Here is an 18,927-nt window from a genome sequence, read left to right as displayed (position 1 = left end):
AGTGGCCCTCTCGTTCCCTCCTCTCAAACCCCAGTGCCTCGTGTGAAGCTGGAAGACTTCCGCCCCTCTCTCCTGGCTAAGTTCCTGTTCAACGAACCGGTGGTGCAGGAGCTGGGGAACAGCAGCGGCTCAGAGGGGGAGAAGGACATCTCTCCTCCCCCGGAGTGGGACTGTGTACCCCTCCACATAGCACACAATGGTGAGTTACGTAGTGCACTACCACAACCCCCTCATACCTGCTCCAAACCTGGTTCCCCACCTCTTCTAGCATATTAACTCTTTTTAACTTCCTGAATCAAGCATGTATCAATCCAGTCTTTCAAATTAAAACAAACCAATTGAGTATTGTGATAAAGGCAGCCATATGACATGCATCTCCCCGTTTCCTCTCAGCTGTGGACAGTCTCCAGCAGATCTCCCTGCAGACCATGAACGCTGATCCCTTCCTGAAGAGACCCATTGAAACCCCTCCCTCATCTGATCCCTTCCTGAAGAGACCCATTGAAACCCCTCCCTCATCTGATCCCTTCCTGAAGAGACCCATTGAAACCCCTCCCTCATCTGATCCCTTCCTGAAGAGACCCATTGAAACCCCTCCCTCATCTGATCCCTTCCTGAAGAGACTCATCGGAACCCCTCCCTCATCTGATCCCTTCCTGAAGAGACCCATCGGAACCCCTCCCCCTCCCTCGTCTGATCCCTTCCTGAAGAGAACCATCGGAACCCCTCCCCCTCCCTCGTCTGGCTTCTCTCTGTATGACTCCTATAGCGGCATGGTCAACACTGCTACCAGGTGAACAAACCTACAACAACAGAGACCTGCACAGCTCTTCCATCTTAAACTGATCTAGAAGTCATACAACTATCTGTGTAGTTAACTGTGCCAGAGTGACATGAAACATACACAATCTAAGGGGTGATGAAAAGAAGAATGCATAAAGAATAACCCCAAAATATATGTAGATCAAGATAAAAATGTAATCTACATCCAAGAGTGGTTATTTCTAAATACCAAAGTCTTCTTTGTTTCTGTGTGTTTTCCAGCGAGGTGGGTCTGATGTCTACTGCATCAGGCATAAAGAACAAGCTGACCAAGTCGGTCTCCGTACCTGGTCAGAACGGGAACCCTACCTTCGCTGCTGTGGCGGCTGGATTCGACAAAAGCCCAGGTCAGTCAGATGTCCGGTCTCTGACCACTTCTTCCCTCATGTCCCAAATGGACCCCTCGCCCCTACACTCCAGCCCCTACACCCTAGACTCTAGCCCCTACACCCTCAGCATCTGTGTAAAATTGAGATGATCGGATGTGTCTAAGCAATATGGCTATCTAGCCAATCAAAATCTAATTTTATTTGTCACATGCTTTGTCAACAACAGGTGAGGACTAACAGTGAAATGCTTACTTATGGGCCCTTCCCACAACGCAGAGAGAAATAATAGAAACATAAAACGCGTAATAATAAATACACAATGAGTAACATTAACGTGGCAGTATACACATGGTACCAGTACCGAGTCCATGTGCAGGGGTACGAGGTAATTGAGGTAGATATGTACATATAACTAGGAATAAAGTAACCGATAATAAACGGTAGCAGCAGCGTATGTGATTAGTATAAGTTAGTGCAAAAAGGTTAAATGCAGATCGTACGGGTAACTATTTAGCAGTCTTGTGGCTTGGAGGTAGAAGCTGTTCAGGGTCCTGTTGGTTCCAGACTTGGTGCATCGGTACTGCTTGCTGTGCGGTAGCAGGGAGAACAGTCTATGACTTGGGTGGGTGGAGTAAGTTTTTCTCTGACACCGCCTGGTATAGAGGTCCAGGATGGCAGGGAGCTCGGCCCAATTGATGTACTGGGTCGTACGCACTACCCTCTGTCGTGCCTTGCGGTCGGATGCAAAGCAGTTGCCATACCAAGCGGTGATGCAGCCAGTCAAGATGCTCTTAATGGTGCAGTTGTATAACCTTTTGAGGATCTGAGGGCCCATGCCAAATCTTTTCAGCCTCCTGAGGGGGAAGAGGCGTAGGCGTGCCCTCTTCTCGACTGTGTTGGTGCGTGTGGACCATGGTAGATCTTTAGTGATGTGGAATTTGACATTTCAAATTCTGATATGCACTTTGAAGATTTTTGAATAAGGCAACAAGACGAGTACTGAACAGCAAAATCACTAGCCTATGTCAATGTACTATCCCCCATAATGGAAAAGTTGACATTCTATTGGTCAGGTTGTTGAGAAAGAAATGGCCTATTCCATACAGACTCTGTGACAGTTGTGGGACGAGAGAGCCCAAATTCATACAAAACACTGTTGCCAAAAGGGCACTGCACATGTGAGAAGAAAATACATGTTAGAAATATAGAGAGGAGATCTTATGGATTACTCTGATGCAAGGTAAGACATGCCTCATATCTATTAAAACATTCAGGTTTCAAACAATGAAGTATATGTTTTCAAAATGCATACTGCCTTCAGCTCCTTGCAAAGTGGTGTGTGACACGCTGATGAAGCCTGCCTTCCGTTGCCGTTTGAGATGCTGCAGCATCTGACAGATTTTCCTCTCAAAGGCTCTGTATCTGTATAATGTACGCGTGTGACAAATAAGATGCATAACAAATATACCGTAACACACGGCAATTGAATTCCACAAAATTATGCAAATTAACCTATAGACTGATAAGTATGACCAGTCAAATGTATTTAGGCTAAAAAGCATTATTTCGCAATGGGATTTTTTTCTTCTTGACACCAGTTTTATCTATAGGCATTTTTTTTTAAATGACATAGACATAAAAATGGTATCCGTGAGTTAATTTGGGGGGAAGTAGAGAAAGGGCCTCCTTTCCAAAATCTTGAAGTGTCCCTTTAATATTAGAGATTGCGCACCAGCTGTTGTTAACAAAGAGACACGCTCCTCCAAGGTGGAGTTCTTACCATATCGCATCTACCTATCCAGTCCTTTCAGGGGGAAGGGGTTTGGCTAGGGGGTTGATATGGGAGTGAATGAAGAAGCTCAATGTGTCCACTCCTGTAGCTGTTGTGCTAACCTGCGGTTCTCTCCTCCGGCCACCAGGGTGCAGTGCAGCAAAGGCGGCTGTGGGGAGCAGAGACAGAGATGTCCTCCAACACCTCTCCTCTGTAGAGAGTGATGGATCAGACAGCTCGGGGTTGTGGAGCCCTGTAGGGAACGGCAGGAGACCCAGCCTCAACTCTGTCAACTCCTTCTCAGCCTTCGGACCCAGTAACACCTTCAACCTGTCTGGAGGTAAGCAGTTAGAAAAAGCAGCCAGAATAGCTTGTGAAATGCATGAATATGTCTAACTGGGACACAATAACACCTGCACTCTGTACACTCTCTTTCGAGATAAGATCGCATGGAACAATGTGTTGTGATCTGTTACATGGTGTAGGTCCCTGAGTCTTTCATGGACATGTGACCGTCCAGGAAAAACATGGCCCTGGACGAAGCTGTTAAATTAACTACATTGAGTGTACAAAACATTAGGAACTTTCCATGACATAGACTGACCAGGTGAAAGCTATGATCCCTTATTGATGTCACCTGTTAAATCCACTTCAGTCAGTGTAAATGAAGGGGAGGAGACTGGTTAAGGAAGGGATTTTTAAGCCTGGAGACAATTAGGACATGGATTGCTGCATTCAGAGAGTGAACGGACAAGACAAAAGTTTCACAGTATTCACTACTTGTATTTTTTTCAAATTATGTTCTTACAGCCTGATTTTAAAATTCATTCAATGGAGATTTTTTGGTCACTGGCCTACACACAATTCCAGATAGTCAGCGGAATTACAAAAGTCACAATAAGTTGCATGGACTCACTCTGTGTGCAATAATGGTGTTTAACATTTTTCAATGACTACCTCATCTCTGTACCCCACACAATTATCTGCAAGGTCCGTCAGTCGGGCAGTGAATTGAATATCCCTTTGCGCATGTTGAAGTTATTAATTACACTGGATGCTGTATCAATACACCCAGTCACTACAAAGATACAGGTGTCCTTCCTAACTCAGTTGCCGAAGAGGAAGGAAACCCCTCAGGGATTTCACCATGATGCCAATGGTGACTTTAAACAGTTACAGAGTTTAATGGCTGTGATAGGAGAAAACTGAGGATGGATCAACATTGTAGTTACTCCACAATATTAACCTAATTGAAAAGAAGGAAGCCAGTACAGAATAAAAAATATTCCAAAACATTTGGCAAAGCAATTAACTTTTTGTCCTGAATACAAAGTGTTATTTTTAGGGGCAAATCCAATAAAACACATTACCGAGTACCACCATTTTCAAGCATTGTGGCGGCTGCATCGTGTTATGGGTATGCTTGTAATTTTTAAGGACTGGAGTTTTTCAATATAATTTTTTTTACATAATGGAGGTAAGCACAGGCGATATCCTAAAGGAAAACCAGACACTGGGAGATTAATTCACCTTTCAGCAGGACAATAACCTTAACCACAAGGACACATCTACACTGGAATTGCTTACCAAGAAGACAGTGAATGTTCCTGAGTGGCCGAGTTACAATTTTTACTTAAATCTGCTTGGAAATCTATCACAAGTATTGAAAATGGTTGTCTAGCAATGATCAACAACCACTTTGACAGAGCTTGAATAATTTAACAGAATAATAGACAAATATTGTACAATTCAGGTGTGCAATGCTCTTAGAGACGTACCCAGGAAGACTCACAGCTGTAATTGCTGCCTAACGTGATTCTAACTTGTATTGACTCAGGGGTGTGACTAAGTATGCATTTTCAGTATATTTGCAAACATTTCTACAAACATTGTCATTATGGGGTAGTGTGTGTAGATGGGTAAGAAAGAAAATATATTTGATAAATTTTTTAATTCAGGCTGTAACACAAAATGTGGAATACGTCAAGGGGTATGAATAGTTTCTGAAGGCACTGTAAGTGCCTTTTCAACAGGGTATGGTAGTAGGTACCCGGACACCGGTTTGAGTGTGTCAAGAACTGCAACGTTGCTGTTTCTTTTCACACTCAACAGTTCCCCTGTGTGTATCAAGAATGGTACACCACCCAAAGGACATCCAGCTAACTTGACACAACTGTGGGAAGCATTGTATTCAACATGGGCCAGGACCCCTGTGGAACGCTTTCAACACCATGTAGTCCATGCCCCGACGAATTAAGGCTCTTCAGAAGGCAAAAGGGGGTGCAACTCAATATTAGGAAGGTGTTCCTAATGTTTTGTACACTCACTGTATATGGAAAGCAGTTGACGTTTGACTGTGCTGTGTAGTGTTCAGTGGGATGACCTCGGGGAGGAGTGCTATGGAGCCCCAGCAGAGTTGGCCTGAGTTCAGACATACCACCCCGTCCGTCTGGCCAAACGAGTCCCTGCAGCCTCTACAGCCCTGGCCCATCCAGCCCAGCTCCAGCTCCCCTGCTACCCCCACCACGGTAAGACCTCTTTCACTGCTCCATACTTATGTAAAATGGCCTGCGTCTCTCCTGACACCCTACAGTATTCCCCATGTAGTGCACTACTTTTGACCAGAGCCACATTGGAATACGAAAGTATCTATAGTGTAGGATGGCTGTCAGGAGAGACTCAGGCAATTTCCCAGGTGAAACAGGGTATGATTTGGGACGTTTACATGGGCACCAGAAATGTCTTCAGTGTTGGAGTCACACTCTTCATTTAGTTGAAGGCCTAGTGAAAACAGAAAATCACATTTTTGATTGATGTTTCCACATTGAGGTTGGAATAATACTGTGAAATTGTGAAGATTATGTTAATGTGCTTTTTTTGTGTAAAGCTGTTTGAAAAGAAGGCCTGAAATTTCAGCCTGTTTTGGTAGGAGGGAATTTTTGCCTTCCATGGTGACATCGCCATGTGGTAAATTAGTTAATATACCAATAAGAAAGAGTTCTAAACCTCTCTGCCAATAACAACTTATTTTACAATTTCCCCTCCCTACTCAGACCACTCCCAGACAGTCACAGCTAAATTCTTCCTTGAGAAATTGCTCTTTGCTAAGAAGATATTTTGTCTTTTTGACCATTTTAATTTAAAACAATCACTGTATGTTTAATTGTTACCCAGAAATGATTTGATATTGAGATAAAACCGTCTGCATTGGACCTTTTTTTAACGTCTGTTCCACAAAGACATCAGACTGTACTAGTAGTCCAGGTCCCTAACGGTCAGCCTCTCTCTCCTCTCTCATCCAGTCCATCCTGGGCAGCAGTAGCATGTGGGGCTCCAGCCCTCCATTCAGCCCCTCCATCTGGTCCACCAGCCCCCCCTCTGACTCCCCCCTACACTCCTTCTCTGCTTCCTCTGCCTCCCCCCTGACCGATCTGATGGGTAGCACTGACAGTGGAACCCAGCTCCCTGCCCCAACAAAGCCCTCCCCCACGCAGCTGAGCCCCTCCTACAACCCCTGGAGCATGTGGAGGCCCACCTTCAGTAGACGAAGCTCGGAGCCCTGGCCCAACCAATCGGACAGCAGCACCGGCTGAAGGGGATGTCACCGCGGTCTCCTCCCACTGATAGACTGAGAAGAAGAAGAATGCATTTTCCCCGGTTTTGAATTTCACCAAATTCATATTATAATGTACACATTGGATTTCTAAGCAAATTATGTCCTCAGAATGTGTCTGTTTCTATGACGACTTGGCAAACTTATCAACAAAACAATATTAGTAGAAGATTCATCAAAGAAGAATCCTTATCAGACTGACATAATATGGTTAAATGCGGCTGCTTTTTTCAATACATCCTCGGTAATGTTTTTGATAGCAGTGACGGACCTAAATGCAATCAGGAAAAACCTGAGAAATAATATTCTGTTCATTATTTAGTACTGCTGTTTTGGCATTACAGTAGAGTTACTTATTGGAATCAAGCACAGTGTTTAAGCCTTATCATCGCTCCATTAGAGATTATTATTATTTAAGGGTTACAATCAGTTAAGACTGGCAGTAAAGGGATTTTTTTGGTGAAAATGGTCATTTTCATGACTGCTGTGTCAAGTCAATGCCAGTGGCATCAGAAGACCACGACTTTACGTTTCAATGCCATTGCAACACATTTTATTTGTCAAACAACTCACAACATTCATGGCCAATATTGGCGAGAGATGCTTTTTAAGTTATTTTAATGACCACGCTAAGTTTTAAAGTCTGTTAAAAGAGAGGGTTTTCATTTCCTTTTTTAACAGTTTGAAAAATGTTGGTGGATACAAAGCTTCCCCTCTTTCTGACATGTTGGAAATGTGGGACATTTGTCACAGCTTCCATATAAAACATATGAGACAGTTATCATGGTGTAAAATGTGATTTATTTGGTATTATGTATGCCTTTTAATCATTTTTAACTCCTGTTATCTAATCAATGCTACTTCTTGAGTCAATAGCTGAGGGCGTCAGGTAGCCTAGCGGTTAAGAGCGTTCGGCCAGTAATCCCCAAGCCGACTACGTGAAAAATCTGTCTGCACCCTTGAGCAAGGCACTTAACCCTAATTTGCTCCTGTAAATCAATTTAAGAGCGTCTGCTAAATGACTAAAATGTAAATGTCTAACCTCCCTTCCTCTGCTCCTCCCTCTTCCAAGCTCACCTTTTTGAGTTGTTTCATCTCTGCTCCACTAGGTGGCAGCACAGCTCTAGAATAGAATAATAATATACTACAGAATAGACAGGTTGTATTGAATGCAGCTTGTATCTGGTGGCGGTCGGTGCCTGATCAAGGTTGTAATCATTAGTTCAAACAGTTGCATGCAAGAGTTTCTATTGGTCAAATTCAGGTAGGTTTATCCCCGTTTTTGTTCCGTTTGCTTCCGTTTAAGAAACATTTTTCTACAATCGGTGGAATGAATACACCCCTGATCACCTGCACACACAGTTCACTTTCATAGCAACCACATACAAACAGCATCATCACTTTGCTTGTTGTATAATTCCTACTTGAATCTACATGCTCTCCTCCTCTCACCTTTACCCTTCGCTTGTGGACTTCAGTGCAGCTGTCTGTCACCAGGCAGATTTATTTTTCTTCCAAGCCAAACCTTTATACCACAACCACTACACACAGCCTACATCGTTGTCAATTTCACCCTATTCGCAAACATGGTCAACATGGCTACTATAACTAACGCTTTAGTAAACCAGCAGTGTACAGCAAGCAGTTTAGCAGTTACACCGACGGGCCCTCTTAGCAATACATTTATAAAACTGAAAGCTTACCTTGACTTGGAAGAGTTCCAGTGTTGGATAGCCTTAGCCAGCAAGCTAACATCAGCATTCCTCTCTGTTTGAGTAGGCTAAATTAGCTCGCTGCATTAGCTAAGTGAAAAAAATACAATGACAATAGTCAGCTTTCTCCCTGTTGCTTATGCTTAATTTAAGAAATACATTATTCAAAACAAACTATTGTCTTTCCCTCTGAGTCAACTACTTACATTTTATGCACTGCTGTGCTAGCTAGCTGTAGTTTATGCTTTCAGTACTACATTAATTCTCTGATCCTTTGATTGGTTGGACAACATGTCAGTTCATGCGGCAAGAGCTCTGATTAGGTTGGAGGACATCCTCTGGAAGTCGTCATATTACTGTGTAAGTCTATGGAAGGGGGTGAGAACCATGAGCCTCCTAGGTATTGAAGTCAATGTACCCAGAGGAGGACAGAGGCTAGCTGTCCTCCGGCTACACCATGGTGCTACCCTACAGAGTGCTGTTGAGGCTACTGTAAACCTTCATTGCAAAACTGTGTTTTAATACATTTTTGGTGACGTGAATATATTTACTCTAGTTTAATCTAAAAAGGTTTACTTTTTAAATGTTTAACTATTTATATTTTGTGAAATTCACTGAGTAGGATGGTCCTCCCCTTCCTCCACTGCTTGTATCATATTACTCTGACAAGGCACCTGATATGATGCTTACCCATGCAGAATCAGATCTACTGTGTAGTGTATAAAACAAGTTCCCCGCAATGGGTGTAGCCTAATTCTCTTAGTATTTCTTACGATTGAGGACTGCTTTATTAACAGTATGGCAAGATACATCCAGAGTGATTCTCTATAGAACTGATGTTGACAAGACGTCAGGGTTCTAGGTGGACTGAGGGCTATGGAGAGACTGTCTCTATTTACATGTCTGTTCTCTGTCTAGAGAATAATCCAGATATCAGTGACTGTAACATACCAGGTATTATAAACTGGATTGTCCGAGCCCTGAATGCTGATTGGCTGACAGCCGTGGTATATCAGACCGTATACCACTGATATGACAAAACATTTATTTTTAGTGCTCTAATTACGTTGGTAACCAGTTTATGATAGCAGAAAGGCACCTTGGGGGCTTGTGTTATATGGCCGCGTTGCGTAGTGTGTAAGAACAGTCCTTAGCCGTGGTATATTGGCCATATACCACACACCCTCGTGCCTTATTGCTTAATTATCTCCACTATAACGAGTAATTTCTTTTAGTGTTCATCCAGTCTGTACATCGCCACACGTTCTTTCAGCTGCCATTTTATCCATAATGTACTGAACTCGGCAAAAAAAGAAACAACCCTTTTTTTAAGGACCCTGTCTTTCAAAGATAATTAATAAAAATCCAAATAACTTCACAGATCTTCATTGTAAAGGGTTTAAACATTGTTTCCCATGTTTGTCTTAATGAACCATAAACAATTAATGAACATGCACCTGTGGAACGGTCGTTAAGACACTAACAGCTTACAGACGGTAGGCAATTAAGGTCACAGTTATTAAAACTTAGGACACTAAAGAGGCCTTTCTACTGACTCTAAAAAACACCAAAAGAAAGATGCCCAGGGTCCCTGCTCATCTGCGTGAACATGCCATAGGACTGCAGATGTGGCCAGGGCAATAAATTGGAATGTCTGCACTGTGAGACGCCTAAGACAGGAAGACCGGACGGACAGCTGATCGTCCTTGCGGTGGCAGACCACGTGTAACAACACCTGCACAGGATCGGTACATCCGAACATCACACCTGTGGGACAAGTACAGGATGGCAACAACAACTGCCTGAGTTACACCAGGAACGCACAATCCCTCCCATCAGTGCTCAGACTGTCTGCAATAGGCTGAGAGAGGCTGGATGAGGGCTTGTAGTCCTGTTGTAAGGCAGGTCCTCACCAGACATCACTGGCAACAATGTCACCTATGGGCACAAACCCACCGTCGCTGGACCAGACAGGACTGGCAAAAAGTGCTCTTCACTGACGAGTCGTGGATTTGTCTGACCAGGGGTGATAGTCGGATTCGCGTTTATCGTCGAAGGAATGAGCGTTACACCGAGGCCTGTACTCTGGAGCGGGATCTATTTGGAGGTGGAAGGTCCGTCATGATGCTGTGACACACCGCCCCAGACCATCGGACTGAGCTTGTTGTCATTGCAGGCAATCTCAATGCTGTGTGTTACAGGGAAGACATCCTCCTCCCTCATGTGGTACCCTTCCTGCAGGTTCATCCTGACATGACCCTCCAGCATGACGATGCCACCAGCCATACTGGTCATTCTGTGCATGATTTCCTGCAAGACAGGAATGTCAGTGTTCTGCCATGGCCAGCGAAGAGCCCGGATCTCAATCCCATTGAGCACATCTGGGACCTGTTGGATCGGAGGGTGAGCGCTAAGGCCATTCCCCCCAGAAATGTCCGGGAACTTGCAGGTGCCTTGGTGGAAGAGAGGGGTAACATTTCACAGCAAGAACTGGCAAATCTGGTGCAGTCCATGAGGAGGAGATGCACTGCAGTACTTAGTATCTGGTGTGGCCACCAGCTGCGCTGACTGTTACTTTTGATTTTGAACTCCACTTTGTTCAGGGATGCATTATTCCATTTCTGTTAGTCACATGTCTGTGGAACTTGTTCAGTTTATGTCTCAGTTGTTGAATCTTATGTTCATACAAATATTTAAAAAATGTAAGTTTGCCTTAAACGCAGTTGACAGTGAGAAGACTTTCTTTTTTTGCTGAGTTTGTTTGCTGCTGTTTATAAAACTGAAACGGTTTAAATGAGAATATATATATATATACCGTTGCAGTTGAAATAATTCCTACTTCTAAATGAAGTTGAAATGCAAAAAAAACGTGATGCACGTGTGGGGTCGTAGTCCTGCTGGAAGACCCACAATCTTCAATGGAGACCCCATTTTTGGACACTGGGTTGAACATTGGACTCCAAAACACCTACTAATCTGCTGATTTCATGATGCTTGCGCACGTTCAAGGCCCCCCCAGTAGCAGGAGCAGTAAAGCAACCTCGCAGCGTTATCAAACCTCCCCCGTCTGATTTGTAGGGAGGGTGTTCTTTTCATTGAATGCTTCATTTGGTCATCTGTAAACACAGTACTGATTTGTATTGCCAAATACATTTTCCCTCAGGATTTAGGATTGTTTAAGTGGGTTTCAATCTCTGTCTCTGTTGAAGGTTGTGGGTCTTCCAGCAGGACAACAACCCCAAACATGCATCAAAAGTATCCTGGAATGGTTCAAGAAGAGATACTGGACTGTTCTGGAGTGACCAGTAGATACTACATATGAATCTCATCCAAAACCTATGGCGAGAGGTGAAAACAGCACTTGGTGGAGGGCACCCCTCAAGCATTTAAGCATTAGAGCAGTTTGCTACTGAAGGGTGGACCAAATTGCCAGTAGAAAGGTGCAGCAAGCTCATTGATGGCTACAAGAAGTATTTGTTGGCAGTTCTCTTGGCCAAAGGCCGCGCAACCAAGTACTAGCTCCATGGTGCCAATAATGTGTCTCTATTTTCTCAATTATAATAGAAACATAAAAATAAAATTGGTTGGATTGGCGTGGAGAACAAAAGTTAACTTATTCTTAAAAAAATAGGGAATTATTTAAGAAAAGTGCAATGGCGCACTTGTACTTGATCGGTGATTGGAGCCCAGTTACAGTGTGATGTCGTTCTGTTATAGCCACACAATGGACTGTTAAATGTGGGATGAGCCAGATGATCCATCTCCTTGGGTGTAGATTAGCCTAGCATTAGGTCTGATAGGCCTCTGTAATGGGTGTGGATGAGCCTATTGTTACGTCTGATAGGCCTCTGTAATGGGGTGTGGATGAGCCTATTGTTACGACTGATAGGCCTCTGTAATAGGGTGTAGATTAGCCTAGCCTAAGGTCTGATAGGCCTCTGGAATAGGGTGTAGATTAGCCTAGCGTTATGTCTGATAGGCCTCTGTAATAGGGTGTGGATGAGCCTATTGTTACGTCTGATAGGCCTCTGTAATGGGGTGTGGATGAGCCTATTGTTACGTCTGATAGGCCTCTGTAATGGGGTGTAGATTAGCCTAGCATTAGGTCTGATAGGTCTCTGTAATGGGGTGTGGATGAGCCTATTGTTACATCTGAGGCCTCTGTAATGGGATCCCCCTCATCTCATTACCTACCACCCTTATGCATGGATCCTCTTCAGTAGAGAGAAAAACGTTATGAAACGGAGAGGTTCTACCTGTACTGTTGTAAAATGTTTTCAACACAAGCCTGAATCTTAACCCATGTTTTTGAACACGACCCTGAATCTTAACAGATACCCATAGACTACCAGTCATTGCACTAACGCTACTTAGCATGGCTCACTAAAATACATGACCTCTAACTTCCTTCATACTGGACACAGAGACATAAACATGTTCATCTGACTCTGGGGAACTAGATAAATGGCCTCATTTGCAAAATTCAGAATTATCCCTTTAACCCATTTTAAAACCCAACCCTACTGAACACAACCTTGTTCCTGCTCCATCGCAGGAGCAATGGCTGCTGACAATAGATAAGCTCTGGGAGATGACCTCATCGTGGCTGTGTGTGGAGGACATGGCTATGATACAGTGGGGGACAAACTGAACTGTCATTTCTGAAAGGGTTGAAGTTGTTGAGGATTATTTAGCTGGTTCAGAAATGGTGCTCTGAATCATATCCAGCCTTATGAACTGGGTGGTTCGAGCCCTGAATGCTGATTGGCTGAAAGCTGTGGTATATCAGACTGTATACCACGGGTATGAGCCTACCACCGTGCATCCCACTGCTGGCTTGCTTCTGAAGCGAAGAAGCGTTTGTCTTGGTCGGTCCTTGGATGGGAGACCGCATACTGCTGGAAGTGGGCAGATCGAGGCACCCTTTCCTCTGGTCTAAAAAAATATCCCATTTCCCCAGGGCAGTGATTGGGGACATTGCCCTGTGTAGTGTGCTGTCTTTTGGATGGGATGTTAAACAGGTGTCCGTCCTGACTTTCTGTGGTCACTAAAGATCCCATGGCACTTATTGTAAGAGTAGGGGTGGTAACCCTGGTGTCCTGGCTAAATTCCCAATCTGGCTCTCATACTGTCATGGTCACCTAATCATCCCCAGCTTCCAATTGGCTCATTAATCTCCTCTCCTCTCCCCTGTAACTATTCCCCAGGTTGTTGCTGTAAATGACAATGTTCTCAGTCAACTTAGCGGGTAAAATAAGGGTTAAATAAATAAAAAACAATTATTTTGCTGCTCTAATTACGTTAGCAATAAGGCACCTCAGGAGTTTGATATATGGCCAATATACCACAGCTAAGGGCTGTGTCCAGGCACTACGCGATGCGTCACACACAAGAACAGCCCTTAGCTATGATATATTGGTCATATACCACACCCCCTCTGGCTTTATTGCCAAATTATACAACAGATACAATATGCTATGGAGGATCTGATGCTGTTCTTCTAGAAGGCTGTGTCTGCATCCCAAATGGCACCCTACTCCCTATATAGTACCCTATTGACCAGAGCCTTCTATAGTACACTATTGACCAGAGCCCTATATAGTAAACTATTGACCAGAGCCCTATATAGTACACTATTGACCAGAGCCCTATATAGTACACTATTGACCAGAGTCCTATATAGTACACTATTGACCAGAGCCCTATATAGTACACTATTGACCAGAGCCCTATATAGTACACTATTGACCAGAGTCCTATATAGTACACTATTGACCAGAGCCCTATATAGTACACTATTGACCAGAGAATAGGGAATAGGGGAATTGGCTGTGTGCCGTTTGGGACGCACAAGAATAAGTGATTATTGAACCCCAACAGCAGGTTACCTGTGCTGTGCTGTAAGGTAACAAGCTCATTAGCCTGATACGGGGATGCTAATTGTCTTGGCTTTATCAATCACCCGTCCTGTTAGCCGTGAAGGTCAAGACTGTCAGGCAGTGAAGGCATCGTGGTGGCTGCTGCATTGTGCTGCTGCTCCATGTCATTCAGTACGAACGAGGACGGCTCATAATAATGTCTGGAAAGGAGTGAATGGAACCATGCGTTTGATGTATTTGATACCATTCCACCTATTCTGCTCCAGCCTTTACCATAAGCCCGTCTTCCTAATTAAGGTGCCACCAACCTGTGATGTAATTACCCGTTCTGCTCCTTTGTACTGCTGCTGACTGTCAGGTTTGAGCTAGAATCTGTGCGTGTGAGAGTGTGCGTGTGAGGGTGGGTACTGGATATTCAGGGACGTGCAGCTATAGTAAGTCGTGACTGCCTTGGAAGTCAGTGTGCAGTGCTATTCGTTGTACTTTGAGAGAGGCTCTGAGAGACTATGTCTCAGAGAGGAGCTGTGTGTCTCAGAGAGGAGCTGTGTGTCTCTGAGAGGAGCTGTATGTCTCTGAGAGGAGCTGTATGTCTCTGAGAGGAGCTGTATGTCTCTGAGAAGAGCTGTATGTCTCTGAGAAGAGCTGTATGTCTCTGAGAGGAGCTGTATGTCTGAGAGGAGCTGTATGTCTCTGAGAGGAGCTGTATGTCTCTGAGAGGAGCTGTATGTCTCTGAGAGGAGCTGTATGTCTCTGAGAGGAGCTGTATGTCTCTGAGAGGAGCTGTATGTCTGAGAGGAGCTGTATGTCTGAGAGGAGCTGTATGTCTCTGAGAGGAGCTGTATGTCTGAGAGGAGCTGTATGTCTGAGAGGAGCTGTGTGTCTGAGAGGAGCTGTGTGTCTGAGAGGAGCTGTATGTCTCTGAGAGGAGCTGTATGTCTGAGAGGAGCTGTATGTCTGAGAGGAGCTGTATGTCTCAGAGGAGCTGTATGTCTCTGAGAGGAGCTGTATGTCTAAGAGGAGCTGTATGTCTGAGAGGAGCTGTATGTCTCAGAGAGGAGCTGTGTGTCTCAGAGAGGAGCTGTGTGTCTGAGAGGAGCTGTATGTCTCAGAGGAGCTGTATGTCTCAGAGGAGCTGTATGTCTGAGAGGAGCTGTATGTCTGAGAGGAGCTGTATGTCTCTGAGAGGAGCTGTATGTCTCTGAGAGGAGCTGTATGTCTAAGAGGAGCTGTATGTCTGAGAGGAGCTGTATGTCTCAGAGAGGAGCTGTGTGTCTCAGAGAGGAGCTGTGTGTCAGAGAGGAGCTGTGTGTCAGAGAGGAGCTGTATGTCTCTGAGAGGAGCTGTATGTCTCTGAGAGGAGCTGTATGTCTCTGAGAGGAGCTGTATGTCTCTGAGAGAGGAGCTGTAGGTCTCTGAGAGGAGCTGTATGTCTCTGAGAGGAGCTGTATGTCTCTGAGAGGAGCTGTATGTCTGAGAGGAGCTGTATGTCTGAGAGGAGCTGTATGTCTGAGAGGAGCTGTGTGTCTCAGAGAGGAGCTGTGTGTCTCAGAGAGGAGCTGTGTGTCTCAGAGAGGAGCTGTATGTCTGAGAGGAGCTGTATGTCTCTGAGAGGAGCTGTATGTCTCTGAGAGGAGCTGTATGTCTCTGAGAGGAGCTGTATGTCTCTGAGAGGAGCTGTATGTCTCTGAGAGGAGCTGTATGTCTCTGAGAGGAGCTGTATGTCTCTGAGAGGAGCTGTATGTCTCTGAGAGGAGCTGTATGTCTCTGAGAGGAGCTGTATGTCTGAGAGGAGCTGTATGTCTGAGAGGAGCTGTATGTCTGAGAGGAGCTGTATGTCTCTGAGAGGAGCTGTATGTCTCTGAGAGGAGCTGTATGTCTCTGAGAGGAGCTGTATGTCTGAGAGGAGCTGTATGTCTGAGAGGAGCTGTATGTCTGAGAGGAGCTGTGTGTCTGAGAGGAGCTGTGTGTCAGAGAGGAGCTGTGTGTCAGAGAGGAGCTGTATGTCTGAGAGGAGCTGTATGTCTCAGAGAGGAGCTGTATGTCTCTGAGAGGAGCTGTATGTCTCTGAGAGGAGCTGTATGTCTCTGAGAGGAGCTGTATGTCTCTGAGAGGAGCTGTATGTCTGAGAGGAGCTGTATGTCTGAGAGGAGCTGTATGTCTGAGAGGAGCTGTATGTCTGAGAGGAGCTGTATGTCTCTGAGAGGAGCTGTATGTCTCTGAGAGGAGCTGTATGTCTCTGAGAGGAGCTGTATGTCTCTGAGAGAGGAGCTGTATGTCTCTGAGAGAGGAGCTGTATGTCTCTGAGAGAGGAGCTGTATGTCTCTGAGAGGAGCTGTATGTCTCTGAGAGGAGCTGTATGTCTGAGAGGAGCTGTATGTCTCTGAGAGGCTGTAGGTCTGGAAGCACTGGTGCGTCTTATCTCGATGATGAGTCACTGTGTCTGAGAGTGTTGCTTACACCACTGCTGTGTATACTAAACAGTCCTGCCAGCACCTCTCTCCTCTGCCCTGCCTGCACCTCTCTCCTCTGCCCTGCCTGCACCTCTCTCCTCTGCCCTGCCTGCACCTCTCTCCTCTGCCCTGCCTGCACCTCTCTCCTCTGCCCTGCCAGCACCTCTCTCCTCTGCCCTGCCAGCACCTCTCTCCTCTGCCCTGCCAGCACCCCTCTCCTCTGCCCTGCCTGCACCTCTCTCCTCTGCCCTGCCGGCACCTCTCTCCTCTGCCCTGCCTGCCCCTCTCTCCTCTGCCCTGCCTGCCCCTCTCTCCTCTGCCCTGCCTGCCCCTCTCTCCTCTGCCCCTCTCTCCTCTGCCCTGCCTGCACCTCTCTCCTCTGCCCTGCCAGCACCCCTCTCCTCTGCCCTGCCTGCACCTCTCTCCTCTGCCCTGCCTGCACCTCTCTCCTCTGCCCTGCCTGCCCCTCTCTCCTCTGCCCTGCCTGCCCCTCTCTCCTCTGCCCTGCCTGCCCCTCTCTCCTCTGCCCCTCTCTCCTCTGCCCTGCCTGCACCTCTCTCCTCTGCCCTGCCTGCACCTCTCTCCTCTGCCCTGCCTGCACCTCTCTCCTCTGCCCTGCCTGCACCTCTCTCCTCTGCCCTGCCAGCACCTCTCTCCTCTGCCCTGCCAGCACCTCTCTCCTCTGCCCTGCCAGCACCCCTCTCCTCTGCCCTGCCTGCACCTCTCTCCTCTGCCCTGCCTGCACCTCTCTCCTCTGCCCTGCCTGCCCCTCTCTCCTCTGCCCTGCCTGCCCCTCTCTCCTCTGCCCTGCCTGCCCCTCTCTCCTCTGCCCCTCTCTCCTCTGCCCTGCCTGCACCTCTCTCCTCTGCCCTGCCAGCACCCCTCTCCTCTGCCCTGCCTGCACCTCTCTCCTCTGCCCTGCCTGCACCTCTCTCCTCTGCCCTGCCTGCCCCTCTCTCCTCTGCCCTGCCTGCCCCTCTCTCCTCTGCCCTGCCTGCCCCTCTCTCCTCTGCCCCTCTCTCCTCTGCCCTGCCTGCACCTCTCTCCTCTGCCCTGCCTGCACCTCTCTCCTCTGCCCTGCCTGCCCCTCTCTCCTCTGCCCTGCCTGCCCCTCTCTCCTCTGCCCTGCCTGCCCCTCTCTCCTCTGCCCTGCCTGCACCTCTCCCCTCTGCCCTGCCAGCACCTCTCTCCTCTGCCCTGCCTGCACCTCTCTCCTCTGCCCTGCCTGCCCCTCTCTCCTCTGCCCTGCCAGCACCTCTCTCCTCTGCCCTGCCTGCCCCTCTCTCCTCTGCCCTGCCAGCACCTCTCTCCTCTGCCCTGCCAGCACCTCTCTCCTCTGCCCTGCCTGCCCCTCTCTCCTCTGCCCTGCCTGCCCCTCTCTCCTCTGCCCTGCCAGCACCTCTCTCCTCTGCCCTGCCTGCACCTCTCTCCTCTGCCCTGCCAGCACCTCTCTCCTCTGCCCTGCCTGCACCTCTCTCCTCTGCCCTGCCTGCACCTCTCTCCTCTGCCCTGCCTGCACCTCTCTCCTCTGCCCTGCCTGCACCTCTCTCCTCTGCCCTGCATGCACCTCTCTCCTCTGCCCTGCCTGCACCTCTCTCCTCTGCCCTGCCTGCACCTCTCTCCTCTGCCCTGCCAGCACCTCTCTCCTCTGCCCTGCCTGCACCTCTCTCCTCTGCCCTGCCTGTACCTCTCTCCTCTGCCCTGCCTGCCCTGGGTAATCACTATGTGGGATGGGATGCATCCTTCCTTCTCTACCTCTTTTGTTGATGCGTTCAGAGATCGGACATGACAGGATTGTTTAAATAAAGCTCTGCACCAGGATTCAGGAGGATTCTTGATTTCATCCATCAGAGATTATTACAAAGGGAGGAAGACATTACAGCTCAGACATGATCCTTACTCAGCCATGGATTATCTCACATAGATTCTCTCTCGTCCTCAAGTCCCCCTCTTTCACTCCTTCAGCTCAGCCTCTCACTGAACTGGCAGACAGAGAGTTCATGGCAACACTCCCGTGGCTGCGGAGTTCACCTCAGTTAATAGCTGGAAACAGATGGTGGCAGCACCAGCCCACTCAATGTACATTTCACAGACGTCTAGAGACTGCAGCCTTTGCAGACAGTGATGTGGAAAGGAAGGACTTGTGTTCAAAGAAACTCCTTGGCATGGAGAAGGAGAGAGGGTGGGAGAGAGTGGGAACAGGGTATTTAATCATGTTAGACAATAGAAAGCTTTTTAACTCCGCCTCCCTTGGGAGACTGTTGTTGTTTAAATTCTCCCATCTTGCATGTTCAGTAAATAGCCCGAATCCATCTATCCTTAACTTGGAGATTGTTATCTTAAAGCAAGCA

At 46.9% G+C, this 18,927-nt stretch overlaps 1 protein-coding gene across 2 annotated transcripts in view; it reads left to right on the top strand.

The window, feature by feature from the left end:
* LOC139532552 (transmembrane protein 131-like) overlaps window positions 1-7,316 on the top strand; it is a 31,359-nt gene extending 24,043 nt beyond the window's left edge. For both annotated transcript variants that reach the window (XM_071330311.1, XM_071330310.1), the window contains exons 30-35: window positions 35-199; window positions 394-793; window positions 1,045-1,169; window positions 3,071-3,262; window positions 5,290-5,450; window positions 6,225-7,316. In XM_071330311.1, the coding sequence (XP_071186412.1) occupies window positions 35-199; window positions 394-793; window positions 1,045-1,169; window positions 3,071-3,262; window positions 5,290-5,450; window positions 6,225-6,515 (1,334 nt within the window). In that variant the 3' untranslated portion in view covers window positions 6,516-7,316. The remainder of the gene's footprint in view (window positions 1-34; window positions 200-393; window positions 794-1,044; window positions 1,170-3,070; window positions 3,263-5,289; window positions 5,451-6,224) is intronic.
* Window positions 7,317-18,927: the final 11,611 nt, after the last annotated feature.

This window comes from Salvelinus alpinus, chromosome 10, assembly GCF_045679555.1.
Source record: "Salvelinus alpinus chromosome 10, SLU_Salpinus.1, whole genome shotgun sequence".
Classification (NCBI taxonomy): domain Eukaryota; kingdom Metazoa; phylum Chordata; class Actinopteri; order Salmoniformes; family Salmonidae; genus Salvelinus; species Salvelinus alpinus.
This window is presented reverse-complemented; position numbering and strand designations above follow the sequence as displayed.